Source organism: Bombyx mori, chromosome 25, assembly GCF_030269925.1.
Source record: "Bombyx mori chromosome 25, ASM3026992v2".
NCBI lineage: Eukaryota > Metazoa > Arthropoda > Insecta > Lepidoptera > Bombycidae > Bombyx > Bombyx mori.
The window spans coordinates 9702988-9723747 of record NC_085131.1 but is presented as its reverse complement, the minus strand read 5'-3'; the positions used below and the strand labels follow the sequence as shown (position 1 = coordinate 9723747).

The window sequence follows — 20760 nt, the reverse complement described above, 5'->3', positions numbered from 1 at the left end:
GCGGCGCCTAATACGTGATTTATTTTTCTCCTAGCTATGCTGATAGCCTTGAGAGGCTATTTCAGCTTCACCCTGACGTGTAGGTGAGCTCACGGGGCTCAAACCGGAGTGTTGATAACACTGGCCCTAGCAAGAACAGTGCTTCGCAGAATCTACCACCGGATCGGAAACGCGACCCACTGAGAAGATCCGGCGAGAAACTCAGTGGGCTGTGTCTATGGGGAATACGTGAAGCTACACAATACGGCTTTATAGATCTTACTGGTGGTAGGACCTCTTGTGAGCCCGCACGGGTAGGTACCACTGTGGCAAGTGAGCAAGTCAACTCGCACATCTCAACACAGCACCGAAATCATACGATTTTACGTCACATCAGGTGATCCAAGTGTCGTGTGCAAAGCTAGTTAAGGCACGCCCCCTGCAACATGTCGCCGGCGCATTTTATTTGTCGAAGTGGTAAAGACACAAGATGGCCACGCTTTGATCTATTGTTCTTCAGGCAGAGGACACGTTGAAAGGGGCGGCAAATAGTGCGCAAATTATTATTGACTATATAGTTTTAATTTTTACTATAAATACGATTGTGCCGTAATTGTGAAACAAACCATCTGGAATACTTCTCTTCGACAAATAAGATGCGCCGGCGACATGTTGCAGGGGGCGTGCCTTAACTAGCTTTGCATACGGCACTTGGATCACCTGATGTGACGTAAAATCGTATGATTTCGGTGCTGTGTTGAGATGTGCGAGTTGACTTGCTCACTCGCCACACCACCACCCTGCCTATTTCCGCCGTGAAGCAGTAATGCGTTTCCGTTCGAAGGGCGGGGCAGCCGTTGTTACTATACTGAGACCTTAGAACTTATATCTCAAGGTGTGTGGCGCATTTACGTTGTATATGTTTATGTGCTCCAGTAACCACTTAACACTAGGTGGGCTGTGAACTCGTCCACCCATCTAGGCTATAAAAAAAAAGTTTTGTATAACGAGGTGTATTATTACCTGCAGTTCTCTAGCGACTTGGAACAGAGCCCTCACCATCTTCTCGCCTTCGCCCACATATTTGCTGGTCAGACTCGCGGCGGATATCGAGAAGAAAGTCGCTGAGCATTCGGCCGCTACGCATCGCGCTAGCAGAGTCTTGCCTGAGACAACCAAAGAAATGATGAACCAATTGATAGAAGGCGAAGATAGATAGTATTTTTGTTGCGGAACAGTAATGCTTTCCGATTTGGAGGGTGGGACAAAACTTATTCTATTTAATCGAGATTCGTGACTCAAGGTTAGGTTAATGCTGTTTACGGGCTCTGGTAATTAAATAATTTCAGGTCTATGCAAATAAATCAAAATCGTGTTATACAGAATGCATAAGATGGTAAGATGTGAGCGTATAAGTAGTTTTTCAGAGAAATGTGATCTCTGTTTTGAATTAAATTAAAACTCATATGTGAACAATGTCATTTATGAACAAAAACAATCAACATAACAAAAAAATATATTTTTAAATAAACTATCAGAAATCACAGTTGTCATTCATTCCGGAGGACACATTAATAAAGAACAGATGTGATTAACAATTGCTAAAAAAATTATCATTATTCTTCTACATAAATGTTGGGAGCCTAAAGGGTAATTCTGACTACGCGCGGACAGGTAGGTGAGCTCACGGAGTGTAACTTGAGAGCACTTGCTAACACTTGCCTTAGCAAGAGCAGTGCTTCGCTGAATCTACCATCGGATCAGATCGCGACCCCCTGAGAAGATCCGACGAGAAATTCAGTGGGTTTTTATGAACGAAAATTAAAAATATTGTCAACATCCTTTTTTCGTGTAGACATAATTTCAAATTTGCAAAAAACCATTTGCTACAAATTATAATAAAATAAATAAAATAAAAAAAATAAAAAAGCCTGTATTTCCTTATCCTGAACTTACATTTGCAATGTGGTATTTATTTGTTAGTGTTTAGTTAGTTATTAATGCTTATTGTCTAAATGTTAGTACGAGTTAATTTTTGTTATTGGATATGGACCCCTCCTCGGGTGAAGGCCTCCTCCAGTCCTTTCCACTGATCTCTGTCCTTGCCGATCGTTTGCCAGTCTTTTCCTATTATTTCGGTTATGTCGTCAGCCCATCGTCTTTTCGGTCTCCCTACCCTTCTTTTGCCAATTGGCCCTTTCCAGATTGTAGTGTTGACTGTCCACCTGGTGTCTGTGTATCTCAATACGTGACCTGCCCACTGCCATTTCAATTTTAGAGCTTGTGTGAGGGCATCTGTCATCTTTGTTTTCTGTCTTATTACTTTGCTCCTGACTTTTTGAATTTTTCTTATGTTTAGTATACTTCTCTCCATAGCTCTTTGTGTTGTTGTGATTCTTTGTTTTGCTCTTGTCGTGTATACCCAAGTTTGGCAGCCATACAGTAGACAAGGCAGTATACAGGTGTCTAATACAGTTTTCTTAAGGTTTATTGCGTAGTCTCCTTTTAAAATTTCTCTGAGTGACCAAAATTTTTTCCAGGCTATGTTTGTTCTTCTTTCAATTTCGTCTTCATTGTGCGTTTTTAAAAATGATATTTGTTTGCCTAGGTAGATGTAACTATAGACATATTCTATAGTTTTTCCTTTTACATTGATGGGTCGTTCTATGCTGTTTGTCATGATTTTGGTTTTTGTAGCATTCATCTCTAATCCTACTTGTGAGCTCGCTTGAACAAGAGAGCGGAGCATATCTTGTAATTCATTTGCTGTTTCAGACAGCATAACTATGTCGTCCGCAAATCTGAGATGGTTTAGATACCTGTTGTTTATTTTTATACCTCTATTTTTCCAGTCTGTGTTTCGAAATACATCTTCTAGAACCGCGATAAACAGCTTAGGTGACAGGGGGTCCCCCTGTCTGACTCCTCTTTCAATATTAATTGCATCACCTCTAGATTCTAGCTTCACATAACTTATGCTGTTGTTGTATATATATTTTATAATATTTATATATTTCGAATTTATGTTTAATTTCTTTAGTGATTTCCATATAGAGTTGTGGCTTATGCTGTCAAAGGCTTTGCTGTAGTCGATAAAACCTAGATAGAGTGGCTTATTAAACTCTTCGTATTTTTCTATAACTTGTTCTAGTGCCTGTATATGGTCTAGTGTACTAAACCCAGAACGAAATCCAGCTTGTTCTATTGGTTGTGCCTTTTCAATCTCTTGTGTTATGCGTTTAAGAATTATAGATGAGAAGATTTTGTATATATTTGCCAGTAAGCTAATTGGTCTATAGTTGTTGATATCGAGGGGGTTTCCTTTTTTATATAGTAATATGATGTCCGACGTGCACCATTGGATTGGTACGATTTCAGCTTCTAGTATGAGATTGAATAATTCTGTGAGAGGCTTAAGTAAAACTGGTGCGCCTATTTTCAGAGCTTCATTGGTTATTGCGTCGGGACCAGGACTTTTATCTGATTTTAGATGCTTCAGCTGGGCGTATGTATCTTTTTCTTCTATAGGTCTAATTGTTTCCGTGTTATAACAGTTGTGTGAATCGTTGGCTTCCTTGATGGTTTTATTTTTGTTTTTGTATAATTCTTGGTAGAAAGAAGTTGCCTGCTGTACGATTTCTTGTCTTGTTGTAATTTCTTTATGTTGGCCTTCTAATTTTTGTATCCAAGTTTTTCTTAAGTTCAATTCTTTAAATGCTCTCTTTGTGCTTCGGAATTCATTTAAATTTTCTGTTATTATTCTTTGCCTGTGCTTACTATAGTCTCTTTTAATCGCTTTGCTAGTTTCCTTATATAATTTGCTTAGTTCTTTCTTTGTATCAGCATCTTTATTCTTTCTTAGAGTTAATTCACTGCGTTTGTTAATTAAGGCTAGTGTTTCTTCGCTAAATATTTTGTGTCGTTTTTCTTTTTTTGTATTGTTTTTGCTAGTTAAACTTTTTGTTATAGCTTTTTCTAGCGCATCATAGTAAGACTGAACGTTTCTGGTATCTGCTAGTTTGGTATCGATGTTCGATTTGAGGCTGTCTATGTAGTATCTTGTTTCTTCTTCATTTTTTGGGATTTTTGGTGGTGGTTTAAAGCCTTTTCTATTTTTTTTCACTTGACTCAATAGAACTGTTGCTCTAAGTAGTCTATGGTCTGTTTGAAACTTTACGTTGTTGAGAACTTCATAATTTTGGACTATTTTTGGGACATTTGTCATGATGTAGTCGATTTCGTTTTTAACTTTTTCGTCTGGTGACTTCCAAGTCCATCTTCTGCTTGGTCTTTTTTTGAAATAAGTGTTGATTATTGCTAGTCTATATTCCAATGCATATTCTAGCAGTCTTTCGCCTCTTTCGTTTCTTTGGCCTAGCCCGTACTGTCCCATGACGAGTTTTTCTTCTTTTTTGGGTTGTCCTATTTTTGCATTGAAGTCTCCTAATATTATGATTTTCTCATTGGATAGTGTGTGAGCTTTTTTCAGATCATTGTAGAATTTTTGTATTTCTGTATCGTCTGATTTTTCCGTGGGTGCGTATGCCTGAATTATAGAAATGTCTAGTCCGCCAAAATTCATTTGAAGTAGCGCTACTCTCTCCGAAATGCCAGTGAAGTTAGTTATATTGTTTTTCCATGCCTTTTTTATTAAAAATCCGACTCCATACAATCCCTTTGTTTCTCCTATATAGCAGAAAACATAGTCTGAATACTCTTCTATGTGGCAGCCCATTTTTCTTGTTTCTGAGAGTCCTAGTATGTCGCATTTTATATCTTTCAATGCATTATTGAGTTCTAAGTATCGGTGTATTGATGACAGAGACCTGACATTATAAGTTCCAATTTTTTATACAATTCTTAAAGTCTTTGTTCAGTTTAGTGGTTTTTTGTTTTTGTGGTTTTCCTGGAGGGTTGTGGTCGTACTCTTCCACGGGGACCAGCCGGCTTGGAAGATGTGTGTTTTGTATTAATGTACATTTTTCAGTTTGTTTGTTGTTTTCTGGCTGAGGCTGGTCGGTTCGTTGCTATATATTTGTGGTGTTGGCTTGTGTGTTTATTTTCTTGTTATTTTTGTTTGTTAGATAGTTTAGTATGCTCGGTTTTACTCCACCTTCGGAAAAGCTTGAAGACCTTTGGATTATGTGGGCAGCCAAGGTTTTGTTCTTTTTGTTTGCTTGAGATATCTGCTCGGCATGGTTGATTGTGTTATTCTCTGGAGATTCTGATAGATTTCTTTTATTGTTTTTCGGGTCTTTGGATGAATTATTTAGTAGAACAAGCTTGTCGTATTTAATAATGGCTTTATTACCCTTCTCTCTTTCTGCTATAACTTGCTCCTGTAGTTCTTTTCTTTTTTGCAAGACTGATTGAGGGTAGTCTTCTTTGATATAATACGGTGTTTCTTTTAAAGCTCCTTTGCCCTTTAAGATATCTATCTTCTTGCCAAGTGTTGTGAAAGTAATAACTATCGGTCGTGGCTTTTTAGTCCTCTTCCCTATTCTTCTGATCGCTTGTAAGTCTTTATGGTCTATTTGTATTGGGAAGTATTTATGTACAAAGTCTACTATAGTGTTTTCTAAATTTGAGTAGGATTTTTCGTGTTCCTCCAATCCAAAGAAGACTAGATTACGTTGTCTTGATTGTCTCTCCATGTAGTATAATCTTTGCTCTTGATTTTCCACCCTCGACTTAAGGTTTTCATGTTTTTCTTCCAAATTTTTTAATTTCTCTTCTAGTATCTTATTTATATTTAATGTTACGTTCTCTGTCACTTCTTCCCCTTTTTTGTGTATAAGTTTTTTCTGTTCGTCGAGTTCTTTTTGAATAGAAAGAAGTGCGGTCATTACCTGCTCCATTGTCAATTTAAAGTATAGTTACTTTGTTTACCATGCAGGTAACCCCTATTGATGATCTTGGGAACTTGGTAGCAAGACAAAATTCATTAATGATCTTTTAATAGTGACCTCTTTTGCCAATTGACGGAACTTTTTTCGTGGGTCGATTTAGTTGAGTTTGACATAAACCGCTCTTCGTCGTCGTCTAATAGATGGCGTTAGTGTACGATGACTTCGGAATTTTTATTATATTTGTTTTTTATGTAGTTTTTTTTTTTTGTAGAATTTTCACTAAATTACTACATAGTTATTCTAGTCAATAATTAATTATTTCACAGCCACTAGCAGTTTTGCGATGTATAAAGTTGTATAAACTTCTTTATTTATACTGTTTTGTCTTTAAAAGTCACTGGGTAGGTACATAAACTTTACGAGCACAATTTTATTTTATTTTTTTGCACTGCTGAGTACACTGTTTTTGCTATTTTAATTTTGTCCTTAAATAATGCACACTCAAGTTCTTTTTGATATTATTTTCACTGTAACTTCACGCTTTTTTATATTTAAGTTCGTAAGAAAACACAGAGCCGATGTTGACATTTGCTCAGCCTCGGCGGGTATTATATATATAGCGGCTACAAATTATGACTTTACAAAATTTTGTAAAACGTATAGTTTCCGAGCTATCGCGAAAAAAGTGTTTTCATCCCTTTTTCCAAGATGGCGGCCGGGGGACAAGGATGGCGACCCCGCAAACTTAAGGTTAAGCTTTTATTGACACATGTTCCAAAAATAAAATTGCGTCCTCTAAAGAATGCAATATTCGGCGCTTAAATTGTAACATTTCAATGGACTAATTATAGTTTTAAATGTTATTACGACTTACAGCGTGTAGAATTTACACTCACCATTTCCTGGAGGTCCAAACAAAAGTAAGCCTCGGGCTGGCGATCGGAGTCCGGTGAAGAGTTCGGGCCTCAACGAAGGTAGAACAACCATTTCTTGCAATGCTTGTTTTGCTGCCTATTGTTAAATTCTTTTTATAGATAACTAGCTGTACCCGCCTGCTTCGCTAGGCATTTAAAATTAACATTATTATTTCTCCTATAGGGGGTCCAACATATCATATATCAACTCATATAAATATTAGCCTATCCATTAAGTACATGTATTTTCTACATGGATACCAAGTTTCAAGTCAATCGGATGCATGGTTCAGTAGTTATAACGGAACATCCGTAAAGATCACTGTAGATTTATATATTAGTATAGATCAAATTGTAAATTCAAGACCGTAACTATAATTTTAACGGATTTTATTTTCAAGAGAGAAAAAAAACCACGAATAAACCTGATATTTTAGAAACGTTAATTACTAAAAGATCGCGATCAAATAATTGTATTTATTGCGCTGCACGCAATGTATTGGTTAGAATTCAGGCCAGGGTTAATGACCTTGTATGAGGTTTAAGAACTGCATTCGCTTTAGATTGCGGACCCTATATGGTATTTAATTAAATAAATACAAAACGGTTCACTATATTTTTCTTGTTTATTTCTCAATCGACTTTATTGAACGACGAACTTAAAAAAAACAATGGAAACAGTTTTTTTTTCTTCATCTTTATTAAAAATGTGTAAAATGAAATCGAAATCTTCAGGTATCAGTGATTGCGTTTAAATTTCTAACAAATAGGGGAGCAATAGTTTTTACGAATAGCCAAATTAGTAGTATATAGTAGCATAGTGTAAGATGAGACTTTTAGGTGACTTTCACGAAACTCACCTCTTGGCCAGCTATATCGTCCCAGTTTACTTTGGGTCCTCCTTCGACTATCTCGTCCAGTATAAGCTGGACCAGCTTCGGGTCGACGCCTCGGACGGTTAGCGCGGGCTGCGGAGTCCTGCTTCTGGTGGGCGTACCGCGTTGCGAGCCACTCACCGCCCGGCGGACTGGCGAACCGTTTACCGGCACCTGGTACGCGCTCTGAGCATGAGCGTGGTAGAATTGCTTATGGTTAATGGCGATGATGTGTTAGTAAGCGATGAATTAAAGCATTGGCACCGGTTTTGAAGTCGTCGTGGCCTAAATAATAAGACGTCCGGTGCATTCGTGTTGAGCGATGCACCGGTGTTCGAATCCCGCCGGCGGGTACCAATTTTTATAATGAAATACGTACTCAACTAATGTTCACGATTGACTACCACGGTGAAGGAATAACATCGAGTAAGAAAAATCAAAACCACTAAATTATTATTTGCGTAATTACTGGTGGTAGGACCTCTTGTAAGTCGGCACGAGTAAGTACCACCACCCCGCTTATTTCTGCCGTGAAGCAGGAATGAGTTTCGGTTTGAAGGGTGGGGCAGCCGCTGTAACTATACTGAGATCTTAGAACTCATCTCAAAGTGGATGGCGGCATTTACGTTGTAAATGTCAATCGGCTCCAGTAACCATTTAACACCAAGTGGGCTGTGAGCTCGTCTACCTATCTAAAGAAAAGATAAAAAATAAAAATAAAACACCAGGTGGGCTGTAAGCTCGTCCAAACATCTAAGCAATAAATAAATAAAAACTTTAGTATACATTTTTGTTATTTGCTCAATTCCTATAATGACACACGATCATCTCATCAATGGATACGCGTCAACGATTTATTTGACCTCTTAAAAGAAACTAGAACGTAATTCGTCCAATAGAAGACGAAAACCTAATACATTTCTCTTTGGATTCGTCGAAAGTTCAATTGAAATGTCTGAAAGCTATAAAATAATATAAAAAAAAAAACGAATTAAGGAGGTCGCGGTGACGCATCGAACGATGGAACGCCAACGACAGCGAATACATTTGCCACGCTCGAATGGCAAGATCAAATCGATAATGGTTTTCGTAAATTCAATCAGAGTAAACACGCTTTACTGAAATGGAAAGTGGAAAATTAATTCCCAAAAACCTTTTAATGATTCTAACAAAAATATGTATAAATAGCTTGGGGAAAAAGTATTTTCGCATTATAGTACGTATGAACTTGTAATAAAATCTCTTTGGATATATATACTATTTGTATCTGGCTGCTTTTGGTATCATTAAAAGTATAAATTTTAAAGAAGATAATTCCAAATTCAAATTAGCAAAATTTGTGATTTTTATTTATTTTTCGTACTGTCAAGATGAGTGAATCTAATGAAGATGTACCTAGTCAGGTCATAAATTCTGTCACATGTTTAATGTAAAATAATTGAAACAAGTTTATTCATTATGTAACCATTCATATACCAAAATGAACTTAACAAAACATAGATTCTTATGACACTAAAGTTTATTCAAAATGACCTGCGTGATTTTGAATACAGGCCTTCAATCTGCGCGGCCAGTCGTCTATCGCAGCACGAACGAGGTCCATGTCAATATCGGCGGCTGCCTTTATCAAGGATGTCTTGAGTGACTCCAAATTGGGATGAGGCTTTGAGCACGCCTTTTCCTCCAAGTGTTGCCATATCTTGTAATCTAACGGATTCAAATCTGGACTGGAGGAGGGCCAGTCTTCGTGCCGGATGAAGTCGATTTCACGCGCCGCCAACCAGTCTTGTGTGCTCTTCGCTCTATGAGCTGGCGCCGAATCTTGTTGGAATACCCAGTGCCTGTTACTGAACATGGTATGAGAAACAGGTTCCACAAGGTTCGTCAGGACTGTATTTTGATACACAACTGCATTCGTTTTTACACCTTTCTCACAAAAATGTACCTCTGTTAAGCCCCAATAAGAAACTCCCAACCATACCATGAGCGAGGATGGAAAATGACCTCGGTGGATACGCGGAATACGGTTGCTCGCTTCTTCACTACTGTGTGCGTACACCTTATCATTTTGTTTGTTGTAGCTCTCTTCTACGGTAAAAATTTTTTCATCCGAAAAAAGAATTTCCCGATATTTTTTTCCCGCGTACCGCTTCAACAAATCGCGGCATCTCTTCAGTCTCAGGTCCATTAGACGAGCATTCAAACGATGTCCTGTTTTTCTTCGATATACCCGAAGCCCTAAGTCTTCATTTAACACCCTTTTCACCGTGGCTCTGCTTAACCCCATCTGAAGGGCCAACAGTTTCTGCTTACGTTTGGGATTTCTTTGAATTCGCGCCTTCACAGCTTTTATCACTGCTGGAGTCCTAACAGACCGAGGGCGACCACTTCTTGACCTGTCATCTACACTAGAGTCTTCATTGTATCGTTTGATGGTACGATAAACGAATGTTTTGGTTATATTCAAATTTTTCAGTATGTTAAAAAATTGAATTGGCGCGTAACCGCAACGATGCAACGCAATAACTGCAAGACGGTCTTCTTTAAGCGTCCACTCCATATTTAAAAATGAGTAAAATTCTAAAAGTATACATTTTTATTTTCATGAACAATTCGATATTCGAATTCAATAAAGTTTTTTGTGGCCAGCATTCTAAAAGAAAAGTTTTTACTGTGTGACAATACTTATGACCTGACTAGGTATAATTAAAACTACATATGTATGTATTTTTACGATTTCATCTTCGTAACCACAAATAATACACAATAATAATTTCGAAACATCGTAAATAATATCATGCTAATAAAAGAGGCGAGATTAAACCGTAAAACTATTTAGTTTTAATTATGTCTATATTTCGCGAAAATAAAGAAAATCGTAAATAAAATACAACAAAATCGAGTGCTCGATTTTAGGTTGAGAAACCAGTTTTTAACTAATCTACCGGGGAGTTGCAAATATACATGTTAAATTTGAATAAAATTTACATAGTAGTCGCGAAATTACCTAATCGTTGCGAAGCGAGTCAAGTGAATTAGTAATGGCTTTTGTTAATGCTCACGCAAGATGTTAAATGACAAATGGGTTAAAAGTGCACACGGCCTTTAGAATAATTCATCGGAGTGAAACAATAGAATCTTTAAAAAATTTTTTTTGGTGTGTTTGATTTTGAAGAATATTAAAATTAGAACACGCATTTCGATAATATAAAAGTGTAAACAAGATTAATAAGCTGATATTGGCTTGGTACAGATAGCCCTCCTATAACACGATAAATAGTATTATCCTACAAAACGCGGTGTTGTGCGAAATCGTATAATTTTTCTGAATGAAACATCTCAACTATTTCTGTACGTAATTTTGAGGTATTATATCTAAAAAAGTAAGCAGTAAAATTTCAGTTATAGTCCCATATATTTATTGTGTGTTCATAGTGCATAATGTAATTTTCAAAAACAAAAATGTAATTTTAAACAAATATCTCGTTACCGTGTTGTAGAAGTACAAAAGAGGGATTTGGTGAATTTTCTTTACATGTTAGAGTGACCCCGAGTTGTAAAATACCAACAGAATATTTGAATGCAATTTGCACATGCATCAAGAATCGATTACTATACAACACATTTTATAATTTCGCTCTAATATCCTGACCAGTATCAACAGGATTTAATGTGCTGGTCGGACTATATAGGCTCCACTCTCAACGCGTCAGTCCACGATGCCATCCACACAGGCTTGGACAGATTGAGCTGGCGCAAGATATTCCACGAAAAAGTCATTCAGAGAGGCCCAATTATTAAAAATTATCGACTAAATGAGGTGCAAGACGATCAACAGAATAAATAAAAAGATGAAATTAATTTTTTGTTTTCTATTTAAGCGTGCTTTTTTTAGAACTTCAACTACTTAAATTATTTTTAAGGTACATGCATGCTAATGTTTATTTAATTTTAAAGTATTTAAATATCTTATTTGTAAAACAAGCATTTTGAAGTTATACTCAAAATTACAGTGCGCGCTAAATCATTCACACTAATAGCAACGTCACATTCAATTTAGAACACAATTCAACCGCTAATTTATGAGTTTCTTCAACTGCACGGATGTCTCTCTAAAGCGGACACGAGTGTATGAAACACACACAATATTCACTAACAATAAGCGATCCCTGTACTGTTTGTTTATTGTGTATACAAAAATGGCGCGAACCAGTCATGCGTTCCAGTTTGAAGGGTGGGACGGAGCCGTTAGACGGTGCAATTGACTTTGACCTCATGTTTTATTGGATGTTTATGACCTTCGGTAGTTATTTAATCTGGAAAATAAATAAACTAGCTCGCAATGTTTTTTTAAATGGCAATATTGTGACTGCGTTTTTTTTTCAAAAATGACCAACCATCAATTCTCTGTTTTATTATATGCTGTTACCATTAACGTTCATCTTTTTTTATTGCCATATAGGCAGACGATGATACGGCCCACCTGATGGTGAGTGGTTACCGCCGCTCATGGACGTCAGCAATGCCAGGAGCAGAACCAAGCCGCTGCCTACAAATCATCCTCATTTATGATCGTATTTCAAAAACTTTCTTTCCTTCTACGTCGTAAGTTGATTCAAACGATATTAAAAAGCTACGTACATATAAATAAAAGGAGGAAAACGTATTTAATATTTCGACACGGCTGCGACACAGCTGCGCCAAGAACGCATTTAATACAAGCCTGAATTAATCCAAATTAGTGTTTAAATGGATATAATAATTAATTTTATTTGCCTTGCGCTCGTTAAGAATCATATCAAGGCGTTAACAGTGAAAGTTCTTAAGCGTTATTTATCTGTGCTCATTGAACTTTTAATTTGAAAGCATATGTAATAAAAATTATTGGTTGTAAATAAACTCGTTCGCCATGACCTTATGTTACGGCCATGTATGTAATTTGTGAAATTGAAAAAACAACGGAAAAAATGGACATAATAATGCAATCTATAAATATCTTTATTAATACACTAGCTTTTGCCCGCGACTTCGTTCGCGTGGTATAGTTCACAAATAATGCTTTATTTTAGAACAAATTTGGTTAGCATAAAAAACGTTATAGTGAGCCAACCTTAACATATAGACACATTATGCTGTCGCGGACTTTTTTCTTAGATCTTTTAAAAAGGAACAATTCTGTCATACATTATTTTAGCGAAACTTTAACCGTTTTTGCAGCGCACGCAGCGGCTCCTCTCAAAAGGTAAAAGTAACCCCGATTTTGAAACATTGCTTGTATTGGTCTTAGCGTGATTTTATATAGCCTATAGCCTTCCTCTATAAATGGGTTATCTAACACTGAAAGAATTTTTCAAATCGGACCACTAGTTCCTGAGATTAGCGCGTTCAAACAAACAAACTCTTCAGCTTTATAATATTAGTATAGATACGTTTTTTTTCTTTTCGTTGTATCTGTTTAAATTACTTACAGACAACTGTCTTTTAACAGCCGGCGGTGTAGACGCAGGCTTCATGGGGTACCGTGTGTAGCCCCCGTTAGAGCTGTTCGGCTGGGAGGATGATCTGCCCATGGACCTCGGCAAAGTCTGAGATTTCATCAAGGGCCCTCCTCCACTGCTAGGCACTCTTCGGCCTGCCGTCGTCAGTTTTCGTCCTGCAACTGCCTCTTGGGTCAGACTCGATTAAAATAAAACGGGAGGGCTTGATTTAGTACAGTAAAGCATCATTGATAATAGAGAACCGGACTGTTTTTTTTTTCATAAATGCCGCGAAAACATTAAAAAACTGCTTTGACCGCAACTGCATTAGCTGTAACGTCATTAGTGGTCAAAATAGACAAGTCCACCAAAAACACACACATTGCCCACATATGACCTCATGTTGTGACTATACAGTTAGTTTTACGTAAAAAATGTTAGAATAAATAGATTTTTCAATGATATTTTAAATAAAAAATCATTAAGCAATTTCAATAATATTGAACGATTGTCTTAATTAAATTGATATTCATCCGCACTACATTTTTGATATCAGTGTCCGATTGCCTATTGTGTCACGCAGCCTATCTATTAGTAACCACTCCTAATTTAGTTGGGTAGTTAATAATGTTCTAAAAGGCACGCTATGCGAACAGCTTTATCAACTTTATTAAGATAAAATAATAACTTAAGTCTAATGAAAGTTTATTGTTATCGAATAATTATTTTAGAATTATAGCGGTAAATGCCATAAAACAAATGCGTATTAAGACCACAAATCACCTCTTCTACGGCTTTTCGTACTATATGTTTCTAAGTAAAACATTGACTTTGAAGGCAGAAGACTGTAATCTTCTTACTGGGTAGTTATATTCTAATCTTGGCAAAATACGTGAACCATAATTACATAATCATTATAATGATATCTCCAAAATACTGGCAGATATTGCGGATCGAAACAGCAGAATGCCAAAAAATACCTATTTTATTCCGAATGTAATTTACTTTAAGTGGAGTTATATATCTTTTACAATAAATTTTAGTTTCATTAGGCGTGTTTTATTATTTAAAATTTTAATTTTAATTAATACGTGATATTACAAAGAGTTATACGGCATGTGAATAGTTAATTGAATCGTATAGATCGGTGGCATCAGGGAAATACAAGTCAATCGTAAAAGATCATGCATGGTCGTTACGTTCCAATGCTTCTGTTCGCACCCGCGTTCCCGAAGCGTGATGATCTACTTTCGGTTCATTGCAAAAGGTTATTTGTCGCGACGATGAGAGTGGGAATTTATTTAAGTGATTAAATTATCAACCCTAATTCAAAGTTTGTTATGGCTTAGAATCGTGCAACGACCTTTCTTTCTAAGTATACTTTTTAAAAACTAAATCAAGCTGCTCGAGTCATTGTTCGAATGTACCAGTAAATAATATAATACTTATTGTAAGGTTTATGATTATTTATATTAATATGATTATATAGAGTGTAAGGTTTCTGATTATTTATATGATTATATAGAGTCCTGTACATATTAAGAATTATTATTAAATATGAGCTATATTGCAAACCATTAAAATATTGTTAAGTTATAAATCCAACAGTTGACAAATGTCGTCAATAGATGTCACAGGCCAACAAAATTACATCGCGGTAGCGTTGTGTGTAAAAATTAGTATAAGAAGTCCAAAGTAATTATGAATAAAGCAAGATCAAAGCGCATCAGTGTACAATTGGGAGAATAAAGCAGAGTGTGAGCAAAATTGGCCTATTTAATTTATGTCTGACACCCAAAAGGTCAGAAGCGGGATAAATAAGGCTCTAGAAAACTAACCTTACTACGCCCACGGATCGGTAAAAAACGTAAGTTATTATTAATTATTTACATGTGATTCAGTGATATTGAAAATTCTGGTGGTTGTGATTTTTTTTTTTTTTTTTTTTATATGAATTTTCTTTGTCTTGTTCCTCTTCATATTACAAACCTGCACTGAGTCATTTTTTTATTATTGCCTTGTAACCGATCAGTGCAAGTGCACTGAAAAATCGACCACGTAATGATCACATGTGCGTTGGGTTGAATAAACCAATGACGAAGAACCAATGAAGAAATCAATGACGATTATAACTTTCAATATAAGTAATTAAACTTAAAACAACAAATTCATTCTACCCACCTACCGTTTTATTTACATGGTGACGAAAAAGTTAAGGGTTTTATAGGCTCTATTAGAATCTAACGACACTCGTTATTGCATTGGTTTAAATGTTTACATAAATGTATTAGAGTGCGTCAGGTCTTTGGAAATACATGATTTTCGATGAATGCACATGCATAATAAAGTTTATTTTCTTTTCTGTTCCCCGTTCTACGAGGAGTCCTCTTCTAGCTTTTCGGAATGTACCCGATATTATGCCATTTAAATTACCCTATTCTACTTTTTGCAATTATTAAACCCGGTTAAAGCAGTTTATGATTATCATCATTCTAAGCTCCACAATGTGAGTTTCAGTTACGCTCATCAACTGTGACGTGGAGGACGACACTAGCCGAGGGGAAGGGTCTAGTGCTCGGCTAGTAAGAGGAAGTGGCTTAATGAAAAAAGGAGCCCATGTGCTTAGTCGAGGGGAAGGACTAACACATAGGGAATGACCAAGGAGCATCCGAGGCTGAGGATGTAGGTCACATGTGCTTAGTCGAGGGGAAGGACTAACACATGGGAGTGACCAAGGAGCATCCAAGGCTGAGGGTGTAGGTCAACAGGGAAGGATTGGGAGGATGAGCTCGCGGATAGAGCAAGGAGCATCCGAGGTTAGGATGTAGGGTCCATGTGCTTAGTCGAGGGGAAGGACTAACACATGGGAGTGACCAAGGAGCATCCGAGGTTAAGGATGTAGGTCAACAGGAAAGGATTAGGAGGATGTGCTCGAGGATAGAGCATGGAGCATCCGAGGTTCAGGATGTAGGTCGACAGGAAAGAATTAGGAGGAGGAGCTCGAGCATAGAGCAATCGGTACCATTGGATAAAATGGACAAGGACACGATGATTCGAAGAGAACGGTTGCGTGGAAAGCGATCGAGTGAACGACGATCGCGTAAGCAGCGGTCGAGCAGGCAACAATCAAGCGGCTCTGACGACAGGGACGAATACGAAAGAAGGAGATGGAAAACAAGGACAAGGACAGGACAGAGGAGACGGCATGTGTCTTCCTCTTCAGGATCTGATATGGGGTCACCGCAGCTTCCGCGCAAGGTTAAGCGTGGTAAGGAGGACGACGGTTCAGATACAAAGGTATTAGTAGATAAATTCTTGAATATTCTTGACAAAATAAAAGGTTCAGATAAGCCCAAACTTACGTTCAACACAAATGTTATCCCCGAATTTGACCCAATGGCAAAGGAACAAACTATCCTTACTTGGCTGACGAAAGTGGAAGAATGTGCTCACATATATGGGTGGGAAGACGGAAATTATCCACTATTCCTTGCCCAAGCTTTCTGGTGTCGCTAAAACTTGGTATCAGGGCTTATCTAGCCTATTATTTTACATGGACTGAGTGGAAACAAAAACTTATAGAATCTTTTCCCCAAAGCGAGAACTATGCTGAGTTATTGCATAAAATGTTAGCAAAAACAGTTAGATACGGTGAGTCGTTTGAACATTACTATTATGCGAAAATGAACTTGTTAAATCGTTGCAAAATTTATGGCAAGGAAGTGGTAGACTGTTTGCTGTACGGGGTTGAAGATCGTGCCGTTAAAGTGGGTGCTCAAGCCGCTCAATTTAAGCGACCTGAGCAAGTGCTCAAATACTTTAGAACCGTGAAGATAGGCAAAGTTCGTGACTCCATTAACGATGCCAACCTGAAAAAAACAAATCAATCTGGCACGAGCAGGGCGGGCCCTAGTAATAACGGAATCCGTTGCTTCAATTGCAATGAAATAGGTCACCCTAGCTTTAAATGTACAAAACTTATCGCGAAGTGTACGACCTGCGGGAGGATTGGTCATTAGGCGATTAACTGTTTAAAAAATAAAACTCCGATTAATAAAGACGATAGTCAGGCCTTAGATAAAAATAATGAACAAAAACAAGTATCTAATGTAACTGTCGATGATCGCGCTATTGATAAATATATACTGGATATAAAGATTAACAACTCAGGGGTCAAGTGTCATGTAGATTTAGGGAGTCAATGTTCGTTAATTAGACAGAGTACCGCTAAGGAGTTGAACCTGAATATCGATGTGAGGGAAGGTATGCCGGTATTAAGAGGAATAGGAGGAAACCTGACTTGCCCTTTAGGTGTAGCTACCGTGAGTGTAGAAGTTCAAGGATTAAAAGAAACTATTGAAATATATGTAGTAGAAGATTATGTACTAAGTTACTTGGACATTGGCATTACTTGGACATTCCTTTACAGAGAAGCCTGATATTATAATGACTAAGATTCCGACTAAGATCGTTCTCTTTCCCGGTACGTACGAGATAAAAGACAGCCGCACAGCGCTTCTAATTTATAATGCCTCGTCAAACAAGATTTGTATCAAGAAGGACACTCTTAACACGAGCACTGCGTAATACGCATCGAACACCTTTTTCCCAATCTTGTAGCGTTCTTACCGATAGGGGACTGGATGAAGAGATCAGTTGCAATCCTGAGCTAACAAAACAGCAACGCGAAGAACTACACTTCTCAAGTGGACTCAAGGACCTTGGGTTTACCAACATCACTGAGATGGTAATCGACCTTAACGACACGGAACCAGTCGTGTATCGCCCATGCCGTATGTCACATACTGAGCGACAATTAGTAAGAGGCATGGTTAAGGAGATGGTAGATAATGGTAGAGCTAGGGAGTCATCTTCATCATATGCCAGTCCTATAGTCCTGGTACAAAAAAAAAGAATAGTGAGAAACGATTCTATGTGGACTATCGAGCTCTAAACAGAAAGCCCAAAAAGGAACACTACCCCCTACCAAGAGTCGAGGATCAGTTGGACCTATTATCCGGTAACACCCTATTTACGTCATTGGACCTTGCTTCCGGGTACTATCGAACACCAGTCGCCGAGGCCTCCCGTAGTAAAACTGCCTTTGTAACACCTGATGGGCAGCATGAATACAACCGCATGCCTTTCGGACTAGTTAATGCACCATCTGTGTTCCAAAGGACAATCCATAAAATATTAAAGGAGGCCCAAATTAAATATGCTGTTGTCTACATGGATGACATACTGATACCATCCAAGGATTTTAGGGAAGGCATCCAAAGACTAGGCGAAGTTCTCACACTGAAATTAAGTAAGTGCTATTTCTTTTTGAATGTCATAGACTTTCTAGGGTTTGAAGTGACTGCTAATGGTATCCGCCCAGGTAGAAGTCCGAAACCGAGCTACATACGGAGGCTTGCAAAGAAGGCCTAGCGGGCATTTTACTGCAGCGTAACTGTAATGGTGCATTGCAACCAGTGTCCTACTTCAGCAGGAAAACTACCGCTGACGAACGCAAGTTTCATTCGTACGAGCTCGAAACTTTGGCAGTCATTGCATCTCTCAATCGGTTAAGAGTTTATTTAGTGGGAATACCATTTAAAATCTTGACCAATTGCAATGCACTCAGGTCCACTCTAACTAAACGTGACTTGATACCTCGCATAGCTAGGTGGTGGGTCCAACTTCAGAAGTACGACTGTACAATCGAGTACCGGCCTGGTGTTAGCATGGCACACGCGGATGCCCTAAGCAGAAACCCAGTGAATTCTTCTTCAGGTAACACATGTACTAGATGTTTTACAAATACAGCAAATCGAACAGGACTGGATTGCGACGGTACAAAATGCAGATGACGAGATAAATAAAATCAAAAGGATTCTTTCTGACCCTTCATCGGCGGAGGTAGCGGACATACACAAAAACTACAGACTGAAGAATGACCGTGTTTACCGCGTGGTAGGTGACAAAATAAAATGGCTGGTACCCAAAAGTGTACGCTGGCAAATTTTAAAAATGAACCACGATGACGTTGGCCATTGTGGTTTTGAAAGAGCCCTACAGCGCATCCGAGGCCATTATTGGTTCGCGAAAATGCGGCGTCTCGTCCGGAAGTATGTTACCTCCTGCCTTGAGTGCGCGTACCACAAAGCTCCAGGTGATAAACGAGAAGGAGAACTCCACCCAATCGAAAAGATAAAGGTACGAGTTTCACCAGTAAGACGTTCCAAGATTTTACGACCTCTTACGGGATCAAACATATTGTAAATGCCGTTGCAACGCCTCGAGCAAACGGGCAAGTAGAAAGGTTTAATAGAACGATTTTAGATGCTCTATCGACAGCCAATCACGGCGGCGACAAGTCGTGGGACAACCACATCACTGATATACAGGTTGGTATGAACACAGCTCGACATAAAACTACCCAAAAGAGCCCCTCTGAGCTACTATTTGGAGTTAACATAATTAGTAGTACGGAAAGCATACTTAGTACGGTAATCAATGACACTCTAAATAGGACTCCCATTGAGGAATTGGCGGAAGTCAGACAACAGGCTAGAAGTTAAAGATGCAGTCAATTTTAATAAGCATAGGAAACCAGCGAGGCAGTACCAAGAAGGGGATTTAGTACGCTTAGCAAGGCAGGCTCCGCACGATGGAAAATCTCAAAAGCTCTCTGTTAAGTACCAAGGTCCTTATCGTATACTAAAGGTTCTTCGCAATGATAGGTTCGTGGTAGAAGATGACTCGCAAAAAGGTAGAAGGTATGAAGCAGTTGTATCTATTGATAAGATTCAGCCTTGGATGTCGTTCTGTAGAGAATTAGAGTCTGATGAATCTAGTAATAGTGTTGATGACAGTGATTAGATACTTGATTACTCAGTTTATGTTGGACATTTAGTTACTTAAGAAAGAAATTGTTATTTTAATTATTATTTTGATAGAACTTAAAACCATGGAAACGATTTAGCGATAGATATGTGTATGTACTTAGTATTTATAGCAAAAAAATGTTTAAAAAAAAATGTTACACGTCATATATAAACCTAGTGTATAATTAATTGCATTTATTATTATTATTATTTTGTAACACATATATTTTGTTTTTTTTTCTTTCTTGATCTCAAAGCGAAGGGTCTCGCTTTAGGTAGGATGGCCGAGCTGTAAGGTTTATGATTATTTATATTAATATGATTATATAGAGTGTAAGGTTTCTGATTATTTATATGATTATATAGAGTCCTGTACATATTAAGAATTATTATTAAATATGAGCTATATTGCAAACCATTAAAATATTGTTAAGTTATAAATCCAACAGTTGACAAATGTCGTCAATAGATGTCACAGGCCAACAAAATTACATCGCGGTAGCGTTGTGTGTAAAAATTAGTATAAGAAGTCCAAAGTAATTATGAATAAAGCAAGATCAAAGCGCATCAGTGTACAATTGGGAGAATAAAGCAGAGTGTGAGCAAAATTGGCCTATTTAATTTATGTCTGACACCCAAAATTATTTAATGAGAGATCTGGTTCAGAACGTATTCGATTATAAATGTAAATTTTTTTTAAAGTAGAAATTTTAACATTGTCATATCCATCACAGCTATAATCTGATAATTGAATTTGGATGGTTTACTTAATAAGTTGCTCTAACATCATCTCG

At 37.6% G+C, this 20760-nt stretch overlaps 1 protein-coding gene and 1 long non-coding RNA gene across 5 annotated transcripts in view; one reads left to right on the top strand and one right to left on the bottom strand.

The window, feature by feature from the left end:
- LOC101740668 (spastin) overlaps positions 1-20760 on the bottom strand; it is a 35358-nt gene that overhangs the window by 11874 nt on the left and 2724 nt on the right. For 2 of the 4 annotated variants that reach the window (XM_012689584.4, XM_012689589.4), the window contains 4 exons: positions 13086-13276; positions 7603-7803; positions 6725-6839; positions 1003-1145 (listed from right to left, as the gene is read on the bottom strand). In XM_012689584.4, the coding sequence (XP_012545038.1) occupies positions 1003-1145; positions 6725-6839; positions 7603-7803; positions 13086-13276 (650 nt within the window). The remainder of the gene's footprint in view (positions 1-1002; positions 1146-6724; positions 6840-7602; positions 7804-13085; positions 13277-20760) is intronic. The other 2 variants (XM_004921750.5, XM_062676175.1) reach the window with 1 other exon arrangement.
- Positions 14550-20574, top strand: LOC134201428 (uncharacterized). The gene is made up of 2 exons (XR_009976714.1): positions 14550-14961; positions 15612-20574. It is a non-coding gene; the product is annotated as an uncharacterized LOC134201428 (long non-coding RNA).